Source organism: Bos indicus, chromosome 14 (assembly GCF_029378745.1).
Source record: "Bos indicus isolate NIAB-ARS_2022 breed Sahiwal x Tharparkar chromosome 14, NIAB-ARS_B.indTharparkar_mat_pri_1.0, whole genome shotgun sequence".
Taxonomy (NCBI): Eukaryota; Metazoa; Chordata; class Mammalia; order Artiodactyla; family Bovidae; genus Bos; species Bos indicus.
Window position 1 is genome coordinate 44,209,077 of NC_091773.1, and position 18,120 is coordinate 44,227,196.

Genomic DNA, 18,120 nt, shown 5'->3' on the forward strand with positions numbered 1-18,120 from the left:
CGGCCCAGTGGTTAAGACTTTGTGCTCCCAATGCAGGGGGTGCAGGTTCAATTCCTGGTCAAGGAACTATGATCCTACACCAAAAAAAAAAAAAAAAAAAAATTAGAGACTACAAGTTTCATCCTTTTGATATCACCCTGGGGAAATCCAGAGTCTGAATGGAGGGAGAAGTCACAAAGAAAGAGGGAGGGACATGGTTCCCAGACTCCTGAAGAGTGGGTCTGTGCCATTCAAATAAATGCCAGTTTGTAACGATTTTTTTTTTCTTTTCATTTGGTAACTTGACTATCTCCTAATTGAGTTGAAGCCTAAAGACTTTACATACAAGTCTGACCAAGGCAACTGAACTGCAATGCAAGAGTATGAATTTTGTCTCGTGGCTATGTCGGAAAGGAAAAGCTGTGATGAGCCTTCCAGCAGGGCACCTTACAGCACTGGGGAGCTCCCTGTGCTGTGAGTCTTTGCCACAGGCTTGGCTGTGCTTAATAAGAGCCAAGACCACACACTCTGAAGCCCCCAGAGAGAAAGTCTGTGCAGCCGGAAGCAACAGGACAGACTCCAGGTCCACACAGCTGTCTGCCTATGGGTTCCCACAGGTGCAAGTGCAGCCTCTCTCCCCAAGTAGTCAAGACCAGGGTCTCTGGGGACCCACGGGATGCCTGGACAGCTCCAGGACCCTGCCCAATGGACTGGTATGTGAAACAGCAACTCTTCATGCCCCAGCCTTTGGGAAGGACCAGAGATGACATCAATGCCCTGTTTGTTCTCTGGGCAGAGAGAGTGCGTGTACCACCAGCACCATTACACATGCTGCCCGATGCTGAGAGAGATGCAGGGACGGATGGTGTTGGATCAGTGCCATCTCTTTGTTTTTCTCTTTGAAATGAACTGGGAAAATAGGTTGCACTGCAGTCTACAGGGTTTTCTTTGGATTTTTGTTTGTGAATAGTCATTAATAATGAAGCTACCAATTGCAAACTAAAAAACTAAAATATATTTTAAATGTCTATTTACATGGAGATTTTAAAATAATGTTACAACGTTTTCCAGATATTGCAGTAGTATTTCTTTATTCTATGAAACAGAAATGCTTTTTAAAATTGTGAGTGAACATAAGCACTTAAATGTATCTGAAGAGAATGAAAAGGATATGAGTTTTTGGTTTAGGCAGACCTGGGTTTGAATGGCAGCGCTGGCCCTTTCTAACCTGCATGTGTGTGTGTTAAGCTGCTTCAGTCGTTTTCGACTCTGTGCAACCCTGTGGATTGTAGCTGGCCAGGCTCCTTTGTCCAAGGCATTCTCCAGGTGAGATTATTGGAGTGTATTGCCATTTCCTTCTCCAAGGGATCTTCAGGACCCAGGGATCAAACCCACTTCTCTTAGGTCTCTTGCATTGGTGGGTTCTTTACCACTAGTGCCACCCAGGAAGCCCTCTAACCTGCACGACAGGGGTTAAATGTATAACTTCCCTGGTCCTCAATCTCCTATCAAGATGGGAAAACAGTACCATACAGGATTGCTGTGAGGATTAAATACAAGTGCAGTCAAATTAATTTATTAAATAAGCTAGATCTATTTTTTCACTTCTAATTTTAATACATACATAATTTGGGGCATGTAAATACTACGTATGTTTACAAGTTAGCTTTCATGTATATTTCACATCTAGTTTTATAAACATAAGTCCGAAAATCTTTCCTACAACCCTCTAAGAGTCTGTGAAGCAGAAAAGAGAAAAACATAATTTTATTTTACAGATGAAAAAGTTAATTCCCACGAAGAGAGTGAGTTAATTACCAAACCAAGCCTGAAGTCCAATTTTTTGACTCCCAAATACTGGTAAAGTCCAGGTGGAAGTGTTGTGAAAGTGTTAGTTGCTCAGTCCTATTCCAGCCGGCCAGTCTCCTCTGTCCATGGGATTCTCCAGGCAAGAGTACTGGAGGGGTTGCCATTTCCTTCTCCAAGAATACTGGAATGGGTTGCATTTCCTTCTCCAGGGGATCTTCCCCACCCAGGGATCGAACCCCAGTCTCTTGCATTGCAGGCAGATTCTTTCCTAGGTTACCTGCTGTTACCAGTGCAGCAATTTACAACCAGGGGAGAGGACGGGATGAGATTGGGAGTGGGGTGAGGATGCGTACTTGGAAGAAATATAGTAATACTTTAATCATGACCCTTAATTTATTTGAAGACTTCAAAGGATATTAGAGGCGAACACGGGCTGTTTCTGTCGATCAGAAGGGGCGTTGGTTGGAGAAGTGCCCAAATCACCACCCTAGGAAGCCGGTTCCCCCCAAATGAAACCTGAAACCAACCTTTCGTTTCCTTGGGATGGGCTCATCAAAGAGCAAGTTGCCGGCCTCCGCCTCGTCGATGCCGTCGTCAGGGGGCGCGGGGCTGCGGAAGGGCTTGAAGCTGTCGGCAGACAGCGGCGGCGACGGCGTGGACGGGTTGGACTGGTCGCTAGGGGCGCTCCAGCTCCAGTAGCCGCTGCTGCTGGTGCTGGAAGGCACGCCGCCCCCCTCCTTCCAGGATCCGCTCAGGCCCTCTGTCGGAGCACACAAGCACAGCGTCAGCGCCCATTCCCGGGCTCCAGGGGCACTCAGGCCGGGTCAGAGGGGCAGTGGGGACCGAGATTCCCTGCTGGTGAAAGCACCCGCAGCCCACTTGGTAATTTGCAACAGCTCAGTATGTACGTTGTACTCTATTTATACTTTCAAAAAAGTTGCATGATAGTTTGTTTATAAACATCTGTTTTAGCCATATATGCGTGCGCGCTAAGTCGCTTCTGTCCTGTGGACTGTAGCCCACCATGCTCCTCTGTCCATGGGATTTTCCTGGCAAGAATACTAAAGTGGGTTGCTATGCCCTCCTCAGGACAGGCCTTTCCTATGAGTTTTCTGATGGATGTTGCTTTATGCAAAACTAGTTCTTTAGGATGATAGTGGAGAATATATGACAACAAGGAGGAAAAAAGTTTAGGAAGTTTAGGTGTTTATGGACTATCTTACTAAGGGAGTAATGATATGCGGAATTTCTCCAAACCTCAGCTCCACATTTTAACATTTTAAAAGGAATTTCTTACAGGGCTGTGATCTTTGGAATACATTTACAGAGTTGATCTAAGATTTAAGAACCTAAGAGAGAGAATTTCTGATTAGTTACCTAAAGCCATTTGCCATCCAGCTTATTCTAACAAATAATTGTGCCTTATATTTGGTGTATGTTTTACATCTTACAAGGGCTTCCTGGTAGTTCAGCTGGTGAAGAATCCGCCTGCAATGCAGGTGACCCCAGTTCGATTCCAGGGTTGGGAAGATCCCCTAGAGAAGGGATCGGCTACCCACTCCAGTATTCTGACCTGGAGAATTCCATGGACAGAGGAGCCTGGTGGGCTACAGTCCATGTGATCGAAAAGAGTCGGACACAACTGAGCAACTTTCACTTTCATTTCACTTACATCTTACAAAGCTTATTCACACAATCTGATGCATTCTCATAATATCTGTCTTTCAGAGCAAGGATTATTATGCCCATTTTACAGATGAGGTCCCTGAGGCACCAGGAAATTAACTGACTTGCCATGATTAGTACATAACGAGGATGGGCCAGGGTCTCAAACCCTGGTCTATCAGTTGGCCCTCCTTCTCCTTCAGTACATGCAGACCCCACGTATGAGCATTCTTTTTTTTCAGGCAAAGCTGAGATCAGAAAAGAACTTATTGGTAATAATTACTGATAAGACTGGTGTTGAATTTTACTTTTCCACTTGTGGGAGAAAACATGATGAAATGCTTGCTAATATAGAGAGATTTTTGCCCAGTTGGAATGTCTTCAGGGGCTCTCTTAATCACTGAAGATTTGCTTTATTTTTCAAAATGCCCAATCTTAATTAGCATTTGTATAAATTTGACTTTCTTTTGGATAATTTCTCCTCCATATTAATGTGCATTTTGAATATATTAAAACTATATCCTAACTACAAGAAGGAAAAAAAATCCCAAAATGCCTCATTAAAGAAATGCTATTAACATCTGTGTAATTAGTAATGAACTGAAGACAACATACTAGCATTCATCAAAAAATTTCTTGACTATCTTCACCTAATTATAGGTTTCCAACATATTCCTCAACTTTGTCAAGCAAGAAGTTCAGTTAGATGAATGAAGTTTTAAGTTGAATAGCAGAAGTAAGTTAACCATCTCATTTAAGCCTAGCTCTAACAGAATTACATGGTCTGTTATGCAGGCTCACACCTTGATAGCATTAACAAAACCAAACCAGCATCTCACTCCCTGTGGTCTACACAGAGACTGAGATACTCCCTGAACTGGAGTTGCTTCTACTAAATAAGAAAGCTCTTTCAATACATGACTTCAGGCTGAGTCTGCCTGGGAAATCCCAGGGACGGCGGAACCTGGTGGGCTGCCGTCTATGGGGTCGCGCAGAGTCGGACACGACAGGCAACTTAGCCGCAGCAGCAGCATAAAGCCTTAGGTAATATTACCTGGTGGACAAACTCTCTTGGCAGGCCCAGGAGGCTTATAAATATATTAAAGCATACACTTGTATAATAAAACAAGTTCGTGGTGCAAGATCTGTAATCATGGTAAGTAGGAGGAACTGGCAGGAGAAGAAGGGGACAACAGAAGATGAGATGGTTGGATGGCATCACTGACTCAATGGACATGAGTTTGAGCAAGCTCCGGAAGTTGGTGATGGACAGGAAAGCCTGGCATGCTGCCAGGCTTTGGGGGCTCCCAGTCCATGGGGTCGCAAAGAGTCAGACATGACTGATCAACTGAACTGAAACGATGAGGAACTGAAATAATTTTGAAGCCAACTATTGTTACAGTGTGGTTAACACTGTTTCCCGGCAGTGCCAAAAGTTAATTTATTTGTTTCCCTGTGAATGGTATTTCCTTTAGAAACACTATTTAATCAGAAGGACAATGGAATATAGAAATAAATCTTTCAGAAAAAAAGTCAGAACCAATTCCTAGTGCTTTTCAGAGAGCAGTGTCTTCTTATCTTAAACAAGCTTGTGCTAAACATTCAGACAGGCATTTTGCTGGAATCTCCCTCGTTTTGGACCCACATCCTAACAAAACGATCCTTTCCTAGCACAGTAGAGGATCACAACAGTTTCCAAAAATTCACTGATAGGCAATAATTCTGGAGATAATCTTTATTTCTGAAAAATAGCTTTCCTTATCATAAATTCCTTTCCCTTTTTAAGAATTTGCTTCCTTTTGCAGAATAAATGAGACACATCAGAAATTTGGGATTACTATCTGGGTAGTTATTTTTTTAAGTCATAATGAACACTCTCTTTATAACTATGCTAAGAAAAGTTTGTATTGAAGATGCAAAAGGTTTATTTTGATCCTAACATTTCAATACAAAGGAATATAAAAATGTTCTCAATTTAAAAATTCCAATGGTAGAAAGAATGAGTACATCAAAATTATTGTTTTCCCCTGAGGATTCCATGAAATTCTGCAATTCTTTTCTCCTAGAATAGGTTTTGGGGATGAGTTCAACCTTGCTTTTCTTATCATCTTTCTTTTGCAGCTTTGCCAAGCTGAGAAGGATATCAGGAAAGATCAGGCTCATCTCAAGGGCACGGTAGCTACTCTACGTGAAGTGACATCACCCCAGCTTGTAGGGAATCAAGACAGTAGGCACTGCTGATTTCTGGTATTGATCTACATTCCCAGCATCTTGATCATTCTTCCCACTTCCAAATAGATTGCATTAAGTTTGGGTGAGGACTTGATGGATGTTCCACAAATTTATTTTAACAACTCCTGCTTATAACCAGATTATGTGGGAACCCTGGCTCATCAGTGACTAGGCTGTCTTTTGAGAGGAGGTTTTCCCTGGCTGGTAAGTTCCACCCGGCGGCCTCAGAATACTACATTTCACTGATCTGCAATGTGGCTTCCGCTCCATGGGTCGTCCACTGTAAATGCTCTTTTCAAAGCCATGACATTCTTCTTGATGCAGAATTGAGTCCTTTTCACCTCAACCTTCTGAAGCATCAGATGTCGCTCCTTGAAACAAGCTTTTCCCTTGACTTCTATGAAATCACACTTTCCTGCTTTCCTCTGCTTCTCTAGTTACCCCTCTCCCTTCCTGGGTTCTTTCCCTTACATAATGAGGAGGCTCACCACTTTTCACTTAGCCACCTTCTCATTATCCTCTACTTTTCCACAGCTCTCTCAGGGTCAGCTTATCTACATTCATGGCTTCAAAATGTCGCCTTCCAATTCTTCATCAGCCCAGATCTGTCTCCCAGGCTGACCCAGCACCCCATCAGATCCTGTTCTTTGGATGATCCCAGGTTCTCCCTACTAAACGTGTTTCAAGCTGGATCTCTCATCTTCTTCGGCTACCCCACCTCTTGCTCCTAACATTCACCAAGAGATCGCCTCCTCTGCCTTTGCTCATCACCACAGGGAATGGGCTTCCCAGAAGTCACCCTCGTCACTCCTTCTCCTTTATCTTCTCTGTCTATCACCAAGTCTTGTTGATTCTTCCTTCTTCATATTTCTCAATTATGCCCTATATGCATCCCCACTGTGACCACCAAGATTCAGGACACACACATGATTTTTTCCTGTTTATTTTTTGTTTTTGTCTTGTATACCCAATTATAACTTTCCAATGTTTCAATCATCTAATAGCTCTCCTATAGCCTCAGAAGAATGTCCAAACTCATAACCAGACAGATATGACTCCTTGATTTCCTGCCAGGCTCTCCAGCTTCATCTCCTACTGCCCTACTGATTCATCATATTGAATTCTGTGAGTCAATATTATATCATGACTGAGACAGGAGATCTGGAATCAGAATGATATGGAAATAAGTTCAGCTCTGTTTAAAGTCAGCTAATCCTAGGTGCCTCAGTTTACTCATCTGTAAAATAGTGATAACATCTCATAGAACTGTGAGAATTACATGAGATGAAGTAAACCTAGTATATGGCACATACTAAGTACTCAATAAATGCTAGCTATTAATACAGCTGTGATAGTTTTTCCCCCCAAAAGACTGTACATTACCTAGGAGTATGGACACTGTTTCAATGATATATTCAAACCATCTATTATGGTTGTTGTTCAGTTGCTAAGTCATGTCCGACTTTTTGTGATCCCATGAACTGCAGCACACCAGGCTGCATCTGTTATGGTACCTAATAAATATATACTGAATAAAAGAATGGATTAGGGAGCCTGGGATAATGCTTTTTCAAAATATTTAATCTTCAGAGTTCTTTGGTCCAACTGTCCCTCCAACCAAACAGGAAAAGAAAAAAAAAAGGCTGGGGAAGTAGCTTCAGGAGACCAATCTCCATCTATCTGAGGCAATACGGAACACAAGTTCTTAAAGATAAGTTGGAAAGGTGGTGGAGGTCAGTAAATGTGCACTCAATGGGTGGATGTAGGAATGAGATGCAGTGGGGTCTTTGGGACGATGAGGAAGAAGGAGGCTGGTAGCTCTGGGGTCCATTTCTTCCACATTTCCCTTCCCTTCCCACTAGTGGATGAGGGTCCATGGTGTGTGTTAGGAATGAATCTGCACGTAAGTGCAAAGACCAGAGTCTGGAAGGATGTGTTCCAAACTGCTGAGAGCGCCTGCCTTTGGGGAGGGACTGGGACTGGGCGGGTTTGTGCACCACATGGCTGAATTTTAAAACACGGGTGTGTTCATGTGTTGTGTAATTAAAAAATAACTGGAAAAAAAGGAAAAAAGGGGAAGAGAAAAGAAGAAAAAGAAAAGAGCTTCCTCAGAGAGAAGCTCTGCTCCTGATGTGAGAGGACCCTTCCCTGTGCGCGGTGCCCCAGGCTTACCGTTCTGCCGCACAGGAGGGCTCCTCACCAAAGGGCTGGTGGACAAGCTGGTTAGTACCATGGCTGCTGTCACCTTGTCCATGTCCAGCTCCTCCAAAGATTTCCTGGAAAACAGGGGGGACATGGTTCACTGTTCATTCTGCATCTCTGTGCCATGTTACCACACATGTTTACCCCTCTAGATTGTCCCCATGAAAATGCAATGTTTTGTTAGTTTTATTGTACAGATGAAGTCAAAGTCCAGAGGTTAAGTGATTCAGTCAAAACCATATACGACTGATGGTCCAGCGGTTAAGACTCCGAGCTTCCACTGCAAAACAGGTTCAATCCTTGTTCAGGGAACTAAGATCCCACAAGCTGCACAATGTGTCAAAAATTTAATAACAAAATCTGATTAAAATTTTTATATAATATTAGGAAATGTCAGGTCCATCCACTGGTCATTCATCTAACAGGTGTTTATTCAGAGTGAAGCATGGGGCCAGACTCTTCTAGGCATGGGTGATACGTGGTAAACAACACACGTGGCTGGTGAGGAGAAACACAGGATCAGCAAACAACCAAAAAGGGAGAGACTAATTTCCGGTAATGACACTTGCTATGTCAGGCCCAGACAATGTGACATGACAAGGACCGTGGACAGCTGCACTCAACAGGGGCAGGGAAGGCTCTCTGAGGAGGTGAACTTTGAGCTGAATTATGAAGGAGGAGGAGGAGAAATTGACCCCCAGCAGCCAAGACAGCTGTGCGAAGGCGAGGCATCAGAAATCAGCGCTGGATATTTGGAGAGTGACCTGCTGGTGTGAGAAGGGGAGAGTGGTGCTGAGCTGGTCATGTGGGGTCTTTCAGCTGTGGGAGGTGCTTTGATTTTATTCCAGGTGGAACAGGAAGTGACTAGAAGGCTTGACAGGTCTAATGATGTAAAATGATTGATATTTTAAAAATCATGACCTGAGCTGCTATATGGAGAATGAGTTCTAGAAAAGGTAGCATAGATGCAGGGAGGCTAGTTAGGACATAATTGCTAGGAATACAGACGTGGGAGTCTCGTGGACTAGGGTGGGGGCAGCAGCAGGTGCCTTGGAGGATTGCCGCTGCACTGGGTGTCGGGGGGAGGGAGAAGAAGGGAACGTGCCCACGTGTCTGGCTTGAGCATTAACTGGACCCATTTACTGCGATGGAGAGGGTGGGAGAAAATGCAGTGAGGGGTGTTTAAACTCCAGTGCTGGCTTTTCCACATTCTACGAGAAGAAGGCTAGGGCATAGGGTAGTTGCTATGCTGTTAACGTGAAGAGCCACTGAGACGAAGAGGTTACTCTGGTTCATTAATTTTGGTCAGCTAACCCTGAATAAAGGTTCATCAGATAATGATCATTGTGAACTGAAGCCGGCTTTTTAAAATTCATTTTAGTAATGAAGTTAGCATTGAGAGGCAAAAATGTATGCATTAATAGTACCCTGACGTCAGATAAATTGTACTGCCTCCTCAGAGATGAATATTTTATTTCAAATGAGGGAAGAGTTGAAGGAGCACAGGAGAGGATTAATAAGTCATATCGATAGAGGAATTGACACTTTGACAAAGGCGGTTTTCATCCACAGCTGTGCTGTATAGTTTGTAAAAGTAATGAACTCTTGAGAGAGAAACTTTATAGGATCGCTTCAAAACAAGAAAGGGAAAAAAGATTCCTGACTTGGAGAAAAATCAAATAGTTCCTGGGTAAGGCACGTTGGGGAACTGCTCAATCAATTTCACCATGAAATTATCAAAATTATTACAGTTTGGCTCTCTGATGTTCACCATAGTGCTGAATTACTGAGCAAAGCTTACTCTTTCAATCTAAGGTACCAAAATATGGGAATGTTTGACATTTTCTTCTGTAGTTCTTCTCAAAGTACCTTATGCTCTCTCTTGGCAAATTGATGCATCAAAAGACAAATTACTGGATTCAGAGAAAAGTACTTCTGGAAAGCAAGCTTGAGAGCACACAATGAAATTCACTGCACAGAAACTTTCAAGACAGTTTCATACACTTAGGGAAGAAACTACTCACTCATCTCGCATACCATTAAGAGATTTTACAGTATCTACAATTTATAAGATCCTCACACTTGGGAGTAAAGGTGATCCTCATTTTTTTTTTTCCAGAAATGAGACCTCCTGAAACAGCACCAGGGAAAGAATGTAAAGCATCTTAAAGTAATTTTGAGTGTTTTATGTCTCAGTCTTCCCATGTAGTCATGGCCACAGAGGGAAGGGGTTACTTGGGGGCAGTGAAGGAGAAAAGCTTGCTATAGAGACTGTTTCGTATAAGCAGATGGTGGGGCTCCTTCCACAGCCTGAGCTCAGCTGTCAGGATCACTCCATGCCAGCAGGGGGCGCACCTGAGCAGGCCATGCTGCCATCTCTTCCAAGACTGAATTATGCGAGCTGCTTTTTTCTCTTTCCATCTACCAGTCTTCTCTTTTTCTTTTGTTAACAAAAGGTTTAAGAACACAGAAGAGAGTTCCATGAGCCTGGCACAGGGAAATGGCATGACTTCGTAGGGAGAAGGTCCCTTGCCACTTGCCCCCATCCCTAAAGGGACCTGTTACACAGTCATGGTTCTTCGCTCTTCTCTGTCTTGGTTTCAGGGAGCTTCGTTTTTCCTTCCTCAATCTGCTCTGTGGTTTTTTTGATTTTTCACATCTAACATACACATTTATGTTTTATAGGTCTCATTGATAATTAACACAAAAGCTGATTTGTGTGTTAAGTATGAAGATCAATAGAGCATGTATCATCATAAAATAGGCATTTATTTTGCATTGCCAAAAGCTGACATTTCAAAATAATTATTGAGTATCATAAAGCAGATTTCTGATGAGTAAAAAGAGGAATAAATATTAGTATAATCAGGGTGTTTCTGTATTTGGATTACCTTTAAGTTTCCTATCGGTCTGGAAATTACTAAAAACAACGATAAAAAAAAATCAAAAGAATACATAGCTAATGATTCAGTTAACCTGTATTTCTCGGAAACTATTGTTATCATGCTACATGAAACATTACCAGATGATATGGCCTTGTGCTGAGTTGTGTTTTTGTTTTTATCTTTGTTTAATTTCTTTTGGTACAGTACTATCTAATTACTGATTAATTGGTGCTGTAAATTCAAATCCTTATAATTAAACATGAAGAGATGATATACAAAGTAGAAATTGGAACACTTTGAGAAAATTGCTACAAAGGCCCTCTGGTAGATTCAGAGTTGTTGAGGCAGGGGGAAAAACGTTATCAGTAATACTAAATATTCTCTCCTGTTTGAAACTTAATTTGAGTCTACTGTAGAAAACCTTACTAATCGTATATTTACAAAAGGCTTTTCAATTTTTCTTTTCTCTCAAACTTAGTTGAGTATTAGAAGACTTAATAAGACTTAGAATTATTATTATTATTTTTAGAATTATTTTTTAAAAATAGTAATATTCATTGTTACTCTATATGTCAGTGCTCTTGAACCTTTTTGGGCCAGTTTAACCAGGGGCCAGTTTCGTGGAAGACAATTTTTCCATAGCCTAGGGATGTGGGGGATGTTTCAGTATGATTCTCACAAGGAGTGAGCCATCTAGATCCCTTGCATGTGTGGTTCACAGTAGGGTTTGAGCTTCTTCAGTTCAGTTCACTTCAGTCACTCAGTAATGTCCAACTCTTTGCAACCCCATGGACTGCAATATGCCAGGCCTCCCTGTTCATTACCAACTCCAGGAGCTTACTAAAACTCATGTCCATTGAGTTGGTGATGCCATCCAACCATTTCATCCTCTGCCATCCCCTTCTCCTCCCGCCTTCAATCCTTCCCAGCATCAGGGTCTTTTCAAATGAGTCAATGCTTTGCCTCAGGCAAAGTATTGGAGTTTCAGCTTCAACATCAGTCCTTCCAATGAATATTCAGGACTGATTTCCTTTAGGATGGACTGGTTCGATCTCCTAGCTGTCCGAGGGCCTCTGAGAGTCTAATGCTGCCACTGATCTGACAGGAGGTGGAGCTCAGGCAGTAAAGCAAGCGATGGGGAGTGGCTGTAAATACAGATGAAGTTTGATCACTCGCTCGCCACTCACCTCCTGTTGTGTGGCCCAGCTCCTAGTAGGCAATGGATCAATACCATGGCCCTGGGGGTTGGGACCCCTGCTGTATGTGATTTGTCCCTCAGGTTGACCTGGCTTTGATGACTGAACAGGATTTCAAGAAGGGAGAATCACATTTCAGGCAAGGAATTGGGCAAGTCCTTGCCTTGTAATCTGCTTAGGAGTCGTATTAGAAGGATGGGAGATGAGGACAGAGAGCCTGGGCCAGTTCACGGGGCCTCACGTGCCAGGCTGAGTGGTTTGTCATATCCTTGTGAGCAGAGGGAAGTCACTGAACCCTCTTGAACCTGGGGGAGAGATAGATGATCAACCTGTATTTTAGAAACAGGTCAAAATGGAACATGTAATGGAAAGGGAAGAAGCTAAAAGTAGGTTGTTTAGCTACTTTTAGTTAAGCCAAAATTCAAACCCCAAGTTATAGACTAAGAGACAACTATTCCTCAATGAACAGATAGTATTTAGTCTTTGAGTACACATTCCCTGTGTATCTGCTAAGGAGGTGTCCTGGGCCTCTCTGGGAGAAGCCGTAAAGGTAATGGTTAAGAGTACAGGCTCTGGAATGAATCAGATCATGTGGCTTCAAATCCACTCTGCCATTACTAGCTGTGTGACCTTGGGTAAATTACTAACATCTCGGAGTCTCTGTTTCTTTATTAGAAAAAGGAAGACAAAAAATCGATCTGTTGAGGGGCTTCCTTGCTGATCCAGTGGTAAAAAATCTGCCCGCCAACACAGGAGACACAGGTTAGATCCCTGATCTGGCAAGATCCCACATGCCACGGATCAACTAAGCCTGCGTACCACCTCTACTGAGCCTGCGCTCTAGAGCCTGGGAGCCACAGCTACTAAGTCCATGCGCCTAGACCCTGTGCTCTGCAGCAAAAGAGGCCACCACAAGGAGAAGCCCCTTCACTGCAACCGAGAGTAGTCTGCTCACCGCAACTAGAGAAAAGCCCGCACACAGCAACGAAGACTCAGCACAGCCAAAAATAAATAAAGTTTAAAAAAATAGATCTGTTGAGAAGATTAAATGAGAAAATGTACATGAGTACCAACAGACAGCCTCACTAGAGTCAGGGTTCCATGGGTGTTAGCCATTATTAACCTTCAAGTTCATGAACACGCCCATAGCACATAACCCCCTTGAAAGAGGAAAGTGTTAGGTTTCTTCACTTGCTTTTCTTATTCAGCACCAGCATTAGCAGTTGTTGCTTTTCTTTTTGGGCGCGCGCGTGTGTGTGTGTGTGTGTGTGTGTGTGTGTGTGTGTGGTGGTGGTGATGGTATTATTTTTCATAAAGACACAGTTGTAACTTCACAAGAGGTGCTCTGAAGGAGGTGGCAACTGTGTAGCGAGGAGCAGCTGCTGGGCTCCTCACTAGTGCCACACAAGGATGTGGCTCATGACATCATGACTCTTGAGGTCCCCCCACAAGCAGCCAAAGCCTCCAGTGACCCTTTGGATTTTATTTCTGCTCTCAGCCCTCATTCCTGCACTACTAGCTATGTGCTCAGGGCTCTTTTCAGTTCAGTTCAGTCGCTCAGCTGTGTCCGACCCTTCGCGACCCCATGGACTGCAGCACGCCAGGCCTCCCTGTCCATCACCAACTCCTGGAGTCCATGAGCCCAAACCTCATGTCCATGGAGTCGGTGATGCCATCCAACCATCTCATCCTCTGTCGTCCCCTTCTCCTCCCGCCTTCAATCTTTCCCAGCATCAGAGTCTTTTCAAATGAGTCAGTTCTTCACATCAGGTGGCCAAAGGGCTCTTTTAGTTCCTGGAAATACTGTTGCAAGAAAACTCAGCAGAGACTCTGCCCTCCTGAGCTGTGCTCTGTTGGAGAACCAGACCTTCATCAGACACATGGATAAACATAAATTTAGCTTCCCAGGTGGCTCAGGGGTAAAGAATATGCCTGCCATTTCAGGAGATGTGAGTTTAATCCCTGAATGGGGAAGATCCCCTGGAGAAGGAAATGGTAACCCACTCCAGTGTTTTTGCCTGGAAAATCCCATGGACAGAGGAGCCTGGTGGGCTACAGTCCATGGGGTCACAAGAGTCAGACACAACTTAGTAACTAAACCATCGCCCACAGATGTGACAAATGCCAGGTAGGAGTGTCTGGACTGGGGGCTCCTGGCTAAGGGGAGAGCTCCTAGCTCAGGACTGGAAGGGGGCACTGGCTGTAGCCTCTCTGAGGGTGTAGATGAGCCCAGGGCCAGGCAGTTCGGGAACACAGGCCAGGCTGCCTTCAGAAGCAAGGCTGAGGGCCACGGGGAGGGCCAGCTGGGTCGGGCCTGCGGAGCTCTCTAAGGCTCTTATCTTAAAGGCCTGGGAAGCACTGAGGTGTTTCCAGCAGGGTCGGGTGGGGAGAGGTCAGGTCAAGTTGAGGTGATGCTATCAGATTTACTTTTCAAAAAGCTCACCCTGGCCGCCGTGTGGAAAATGAGTTTCTGGGGTTTGACAACTGATCTTTTATCTGAGGAATTGACTGCCCAGTGACAGTGGCAGCAAGTTGCGGGATACAGCACCTGTGACAGGAAGAGGTAGTCAGGGGGTGTGTGCAGCATCGGCGGGCGCGGCCCCAGGCCCAGGGTCTCCCGCACGGGTGGGTGCGGCCAGCCGGCCTGAGTGCTTGGCCCTGGCCTGTGCCAACAAGCCCGGCTATTGTTCATGCCTCAAGAAGTGTTTTTCTTCTTTTGAAACACGTCATGCCTGAACGCCATCTGCTCGGAGGGTGTGTACAAACACGGTCTCCCCTGGCTAACCCACCAGCTAACAGAAAAGTGTTTTACACCCCAGAGAGCCATAAAAGACATTTATCTGCAATTAAAATGCTGTAGTAAGAAAACGGAAATAAAAATGAATACTACATCCCTTAGATTAGAACTAATCTAGTTCCTTAGCAACCACTGAAATCTGCTGTCTAGACCGAGTTCAATTACTTTTAAAACTTGTGGTAATCTTCAGACCAGGAATAAAGTCTGAAAATTAACTCTCTCCCACTAGAACGGGCACAGTGACATCTCCAATCCTGGAATTCTGCGAGAGCTTTCCCTGAGAGTTTGGAAAACTGGACCCAGTCACTGTTAAATGTGATTAAAAAGCATAAAAAGTTCATTTTCTTTCTAAAGGGATCTTGTAGCAAAGTGGTCCTTTTCCTTCCAGTTTCATTTTAGCTGTTGTTTCCTTCGAGACCACAAGGAAGATGAGAGAAGCTGCCTATTTTATTAAGGTGTCCAGTGGCCTTGATCAAACAAGATGGGAAAATGAGAGGAAACACATCATAATACATGAGGCAACACAGGTCAGTACTTCTGAAACTACCTGTGGGGAAGGATAATTTTTAAGAAATTTCTAATCAGTCATGGATCAATACTTCTGTCAAATACAAGGGGGAAAATGACCCGTGGAAGATATGCATGCTAAGTCCCTTCAGTCGTGTTTGACTTTTGTCGATTGCATGGACTGTAGGCTGCCTGGCTCCTCTATCCATGGGGATTTTCCAGGCAAGAATACTGGAGTGGGTTGCGGTGTGCTCCTCCAGGGGATCTTCCCAACCCAGGAGTCGAACCCCTGTCTCTTATGTCTCCTGCGTTGGCAGACGGGTTCTTTATTACTAGTGCCAGCGGAAGATGTGGTCATGTCAGACTGCTATGCAAATTTCTAAACTGCTGCTTCCTCTCAGTTTCTGTACCCAGATCACTGTGGGCTGATGACAGACTGCAGACTAGCACCGGTCCATGCAGCGCCCACTGAGCACTGGGCAATTGCTCTGACGTCCATTTCACTTTGCCTGAAAATCAACATCCAGTCCCCTCCCTCTTTCCCCCACTTGCTGCTCTGCTCTCCTCGGGTCCTCCCACCACCCTTGTCGCTCTGCACCTTGGGGCCCATGTTCCATCATCAGTGATCCCTTACCCGCTCCCCTCTACTGTATCCGGGCTCTCCTCTGAGGTTAATCCTCTTTTCTGTCAGAGTTTCCTGTCAGTCTCACTGAGGTCAGGCGGGGATGCCCACCTTTGACCTGCCCCCTAGGAGACCATCCCCCTTCGCCCTCATGCAGAAACCCTTGGGCTTCTGAGGCTCAGCTGTGCACTTACCTGACTCTCTCCTTCTTTCTGTCTCAGCAATCACCAGCCTTTCTAACAGCACCTCTCTCCCCAAACAGTCATCTAATGTTTTGGCAAATACATTATAGCCATTATTTTTTAAAATAATTTATAATTATAGCTATGATCCTAGGAGACTGATTGAAAACATCCAATAACCTAACTTCTGTGCCCCTAGCCCCCCAATATTCAGCCTAGTGCTGAGCTTAAGAAAAGACCCTGCAGCCAAGTAGACTGAGGGTTAATTTCCAGCAACTCCATTTACTAGATGAGTGATTTTAGGCAAATCTTGTAGCTTTGTGCGGCTTCATTCCTCTTGCATAAACTGGGAATAATAATAATACTGACCTCACAGGGTTTTGGAAGAATTAAATAATTTACGTAAACTATCTGACCTATACTATGCATGCGTGTGAGCATGCATAGTTATGTCTGACTCTTTGTGATCCCATGGACTGTAGCAGGCCAGGCTTCCCTGTCCATCACCAACTTCTGGAGCTTGCTCAAACTCATGTCCCTCAGTTGGTGATGCCATCCAACCATCTCATCCTCTGTCGTCTCTTTCTCCTCCTGCCTTCAATCTTTCCCAGCATCAGGGTCTTTTCCAATGCCATCAAACCATCTCATCCTCTGTCGTCTTCTCCTCCTGTCTTCAATCTTTCCCAGCATCAGGGTCTTTTTCAATGAGTCAGTTCTTCGCATTAGGTGGTTAAAGTACTGGAGCTTCAGCTTCAGTATCAGTCCTTCCAGTGAATATTCAGGACTGATTTCCTTTAGGATTGACAGTCCATGTTGCTACAAATGGCAAAATTTTATTCTTTTTTGTGGTTGAGTATATTCCATTCTGGGCTTCCCTGGTGGCTCAGATGGTAAAGGATCTGTAGCTTAGACAGTAAAGAATCTGCTTGCAGTGCAGGAGACCTGGGTCAGGAAGATCACCTGGAGAAGGGAAAGGGAACCCACTCCAGTATTCTTGCCTAGAGAATCCCATGGAGAGAGGAGCCTGGTGGGCTACAGTCCATGGGGTGTCAAAGAGTGAGTGACCAACACTACTACTGTTATATTCCATTGTAATATACACTATATCTTCTTCATCCATTCATCTGTTGATGGACACTTAGGTTGCTTCCAGGTCTTGGCTATTGGGAATAGTGCTACTATGAACATAGAGTTTCATGTATCTTTTTGAATTATGGTTTTTGGTAAACAGCAGATACTCTATCTTCCTACATTTTATAGTAAATTAAGGCCACCAGGCATGAATCCTCGCATTTTGCCTCTTTACCTCCTTTACCTCTTTACCTTCTTGAACACTAGGTTCAAGTGTTGCTTTTCCTGGAAGCCATGCCTCCATCTGGCCGACTTCATCCTCCTCCAAGAGCCTGCTCCTTCTTCTGTGCCCACTAGCTTCTTTCTCTGTCCACTAACATGCCTAAGGGTTTCTTCCCACCTGCACTCAGGGTCATGAGGCAGGAATGAATGGGGTAGAATAGGAATGAGGACAGGGGTTGGAGATCCCAAGGGACAAGAAACTCTCAAGGAAGGACAGGCTTATAGCGTCAAAGGCAGTGGAGACCAAGCCCATCAGGACCAATGGAACTAGCTGCCAGGAAACAGAAGAAACTGTAGTAGGAATGGAAGCGGGATTGCTGTGGGTTGAGGAGTGAATGGTTACTAGGAAGTGAGAAATTCAAGGCAGGGATCATAAACGACTTTGGAAAGAAGCTTGGCCATGAAGGGAAGAAGGCTGCTGTTCCTTGAGGAAGTTAGAAGGTATTTGTCTGTCTTCAGATGGATGGGCTCTGTGTTCAGTCACTTCAGTCGTGTCCGACTCTTTGCGACCCCATGGACTGTAGCCCGCCAGGCTCCTCTGTCCATGGGATTCACCAGGCAAGAATCCTGGAGTGGGTTGCCATGCCATCCTCCAAGGGATCTTCCTGACCGGGGGATCCAACTCTTGTCTGCCTGTGTCTCCTGCATTACAGGTGGATTTTTACCCACTGAGCCACCTGGGAAGCCCAAA

At 44.5% G+C, this 18,120-nt stretch overlaps 1 protein-coding gene across 2 annotated transcripts in view; it reads right to left on the reverse strand.

Moving 5' to 3' along the window:
- Positions 1 to 18,120, reverse strand: part of ZNF704 (zinc finger protein 704) — a 259,768-nt gene that overhangs the window by 50,250 nt on the left and 191,398 nt on the right. For both annotated transcript variants that reach the window (XR_011570627.1, XM_070802741.1), the window contains exons 3-4: positions 7,858 to 7,961; positions 2,316 to 2,548 (exon numbers count right to left, since the gene is read on the reverse strand). Coding sequence is in view for 1 of the 2 variants with exons in the window: in XM_070802741.1 (XP_070658842.1) it covers positions 2,316 to 2,548; positions 7,858 to 7,961 (337 nt within the window). In the remaining variant the exon portion in view is untranslated. The remainder of the gene's footprint in view (positions 1 to 2,315; positions 2,549 to 7,857; positions 7,962 to 18,120) is intronic.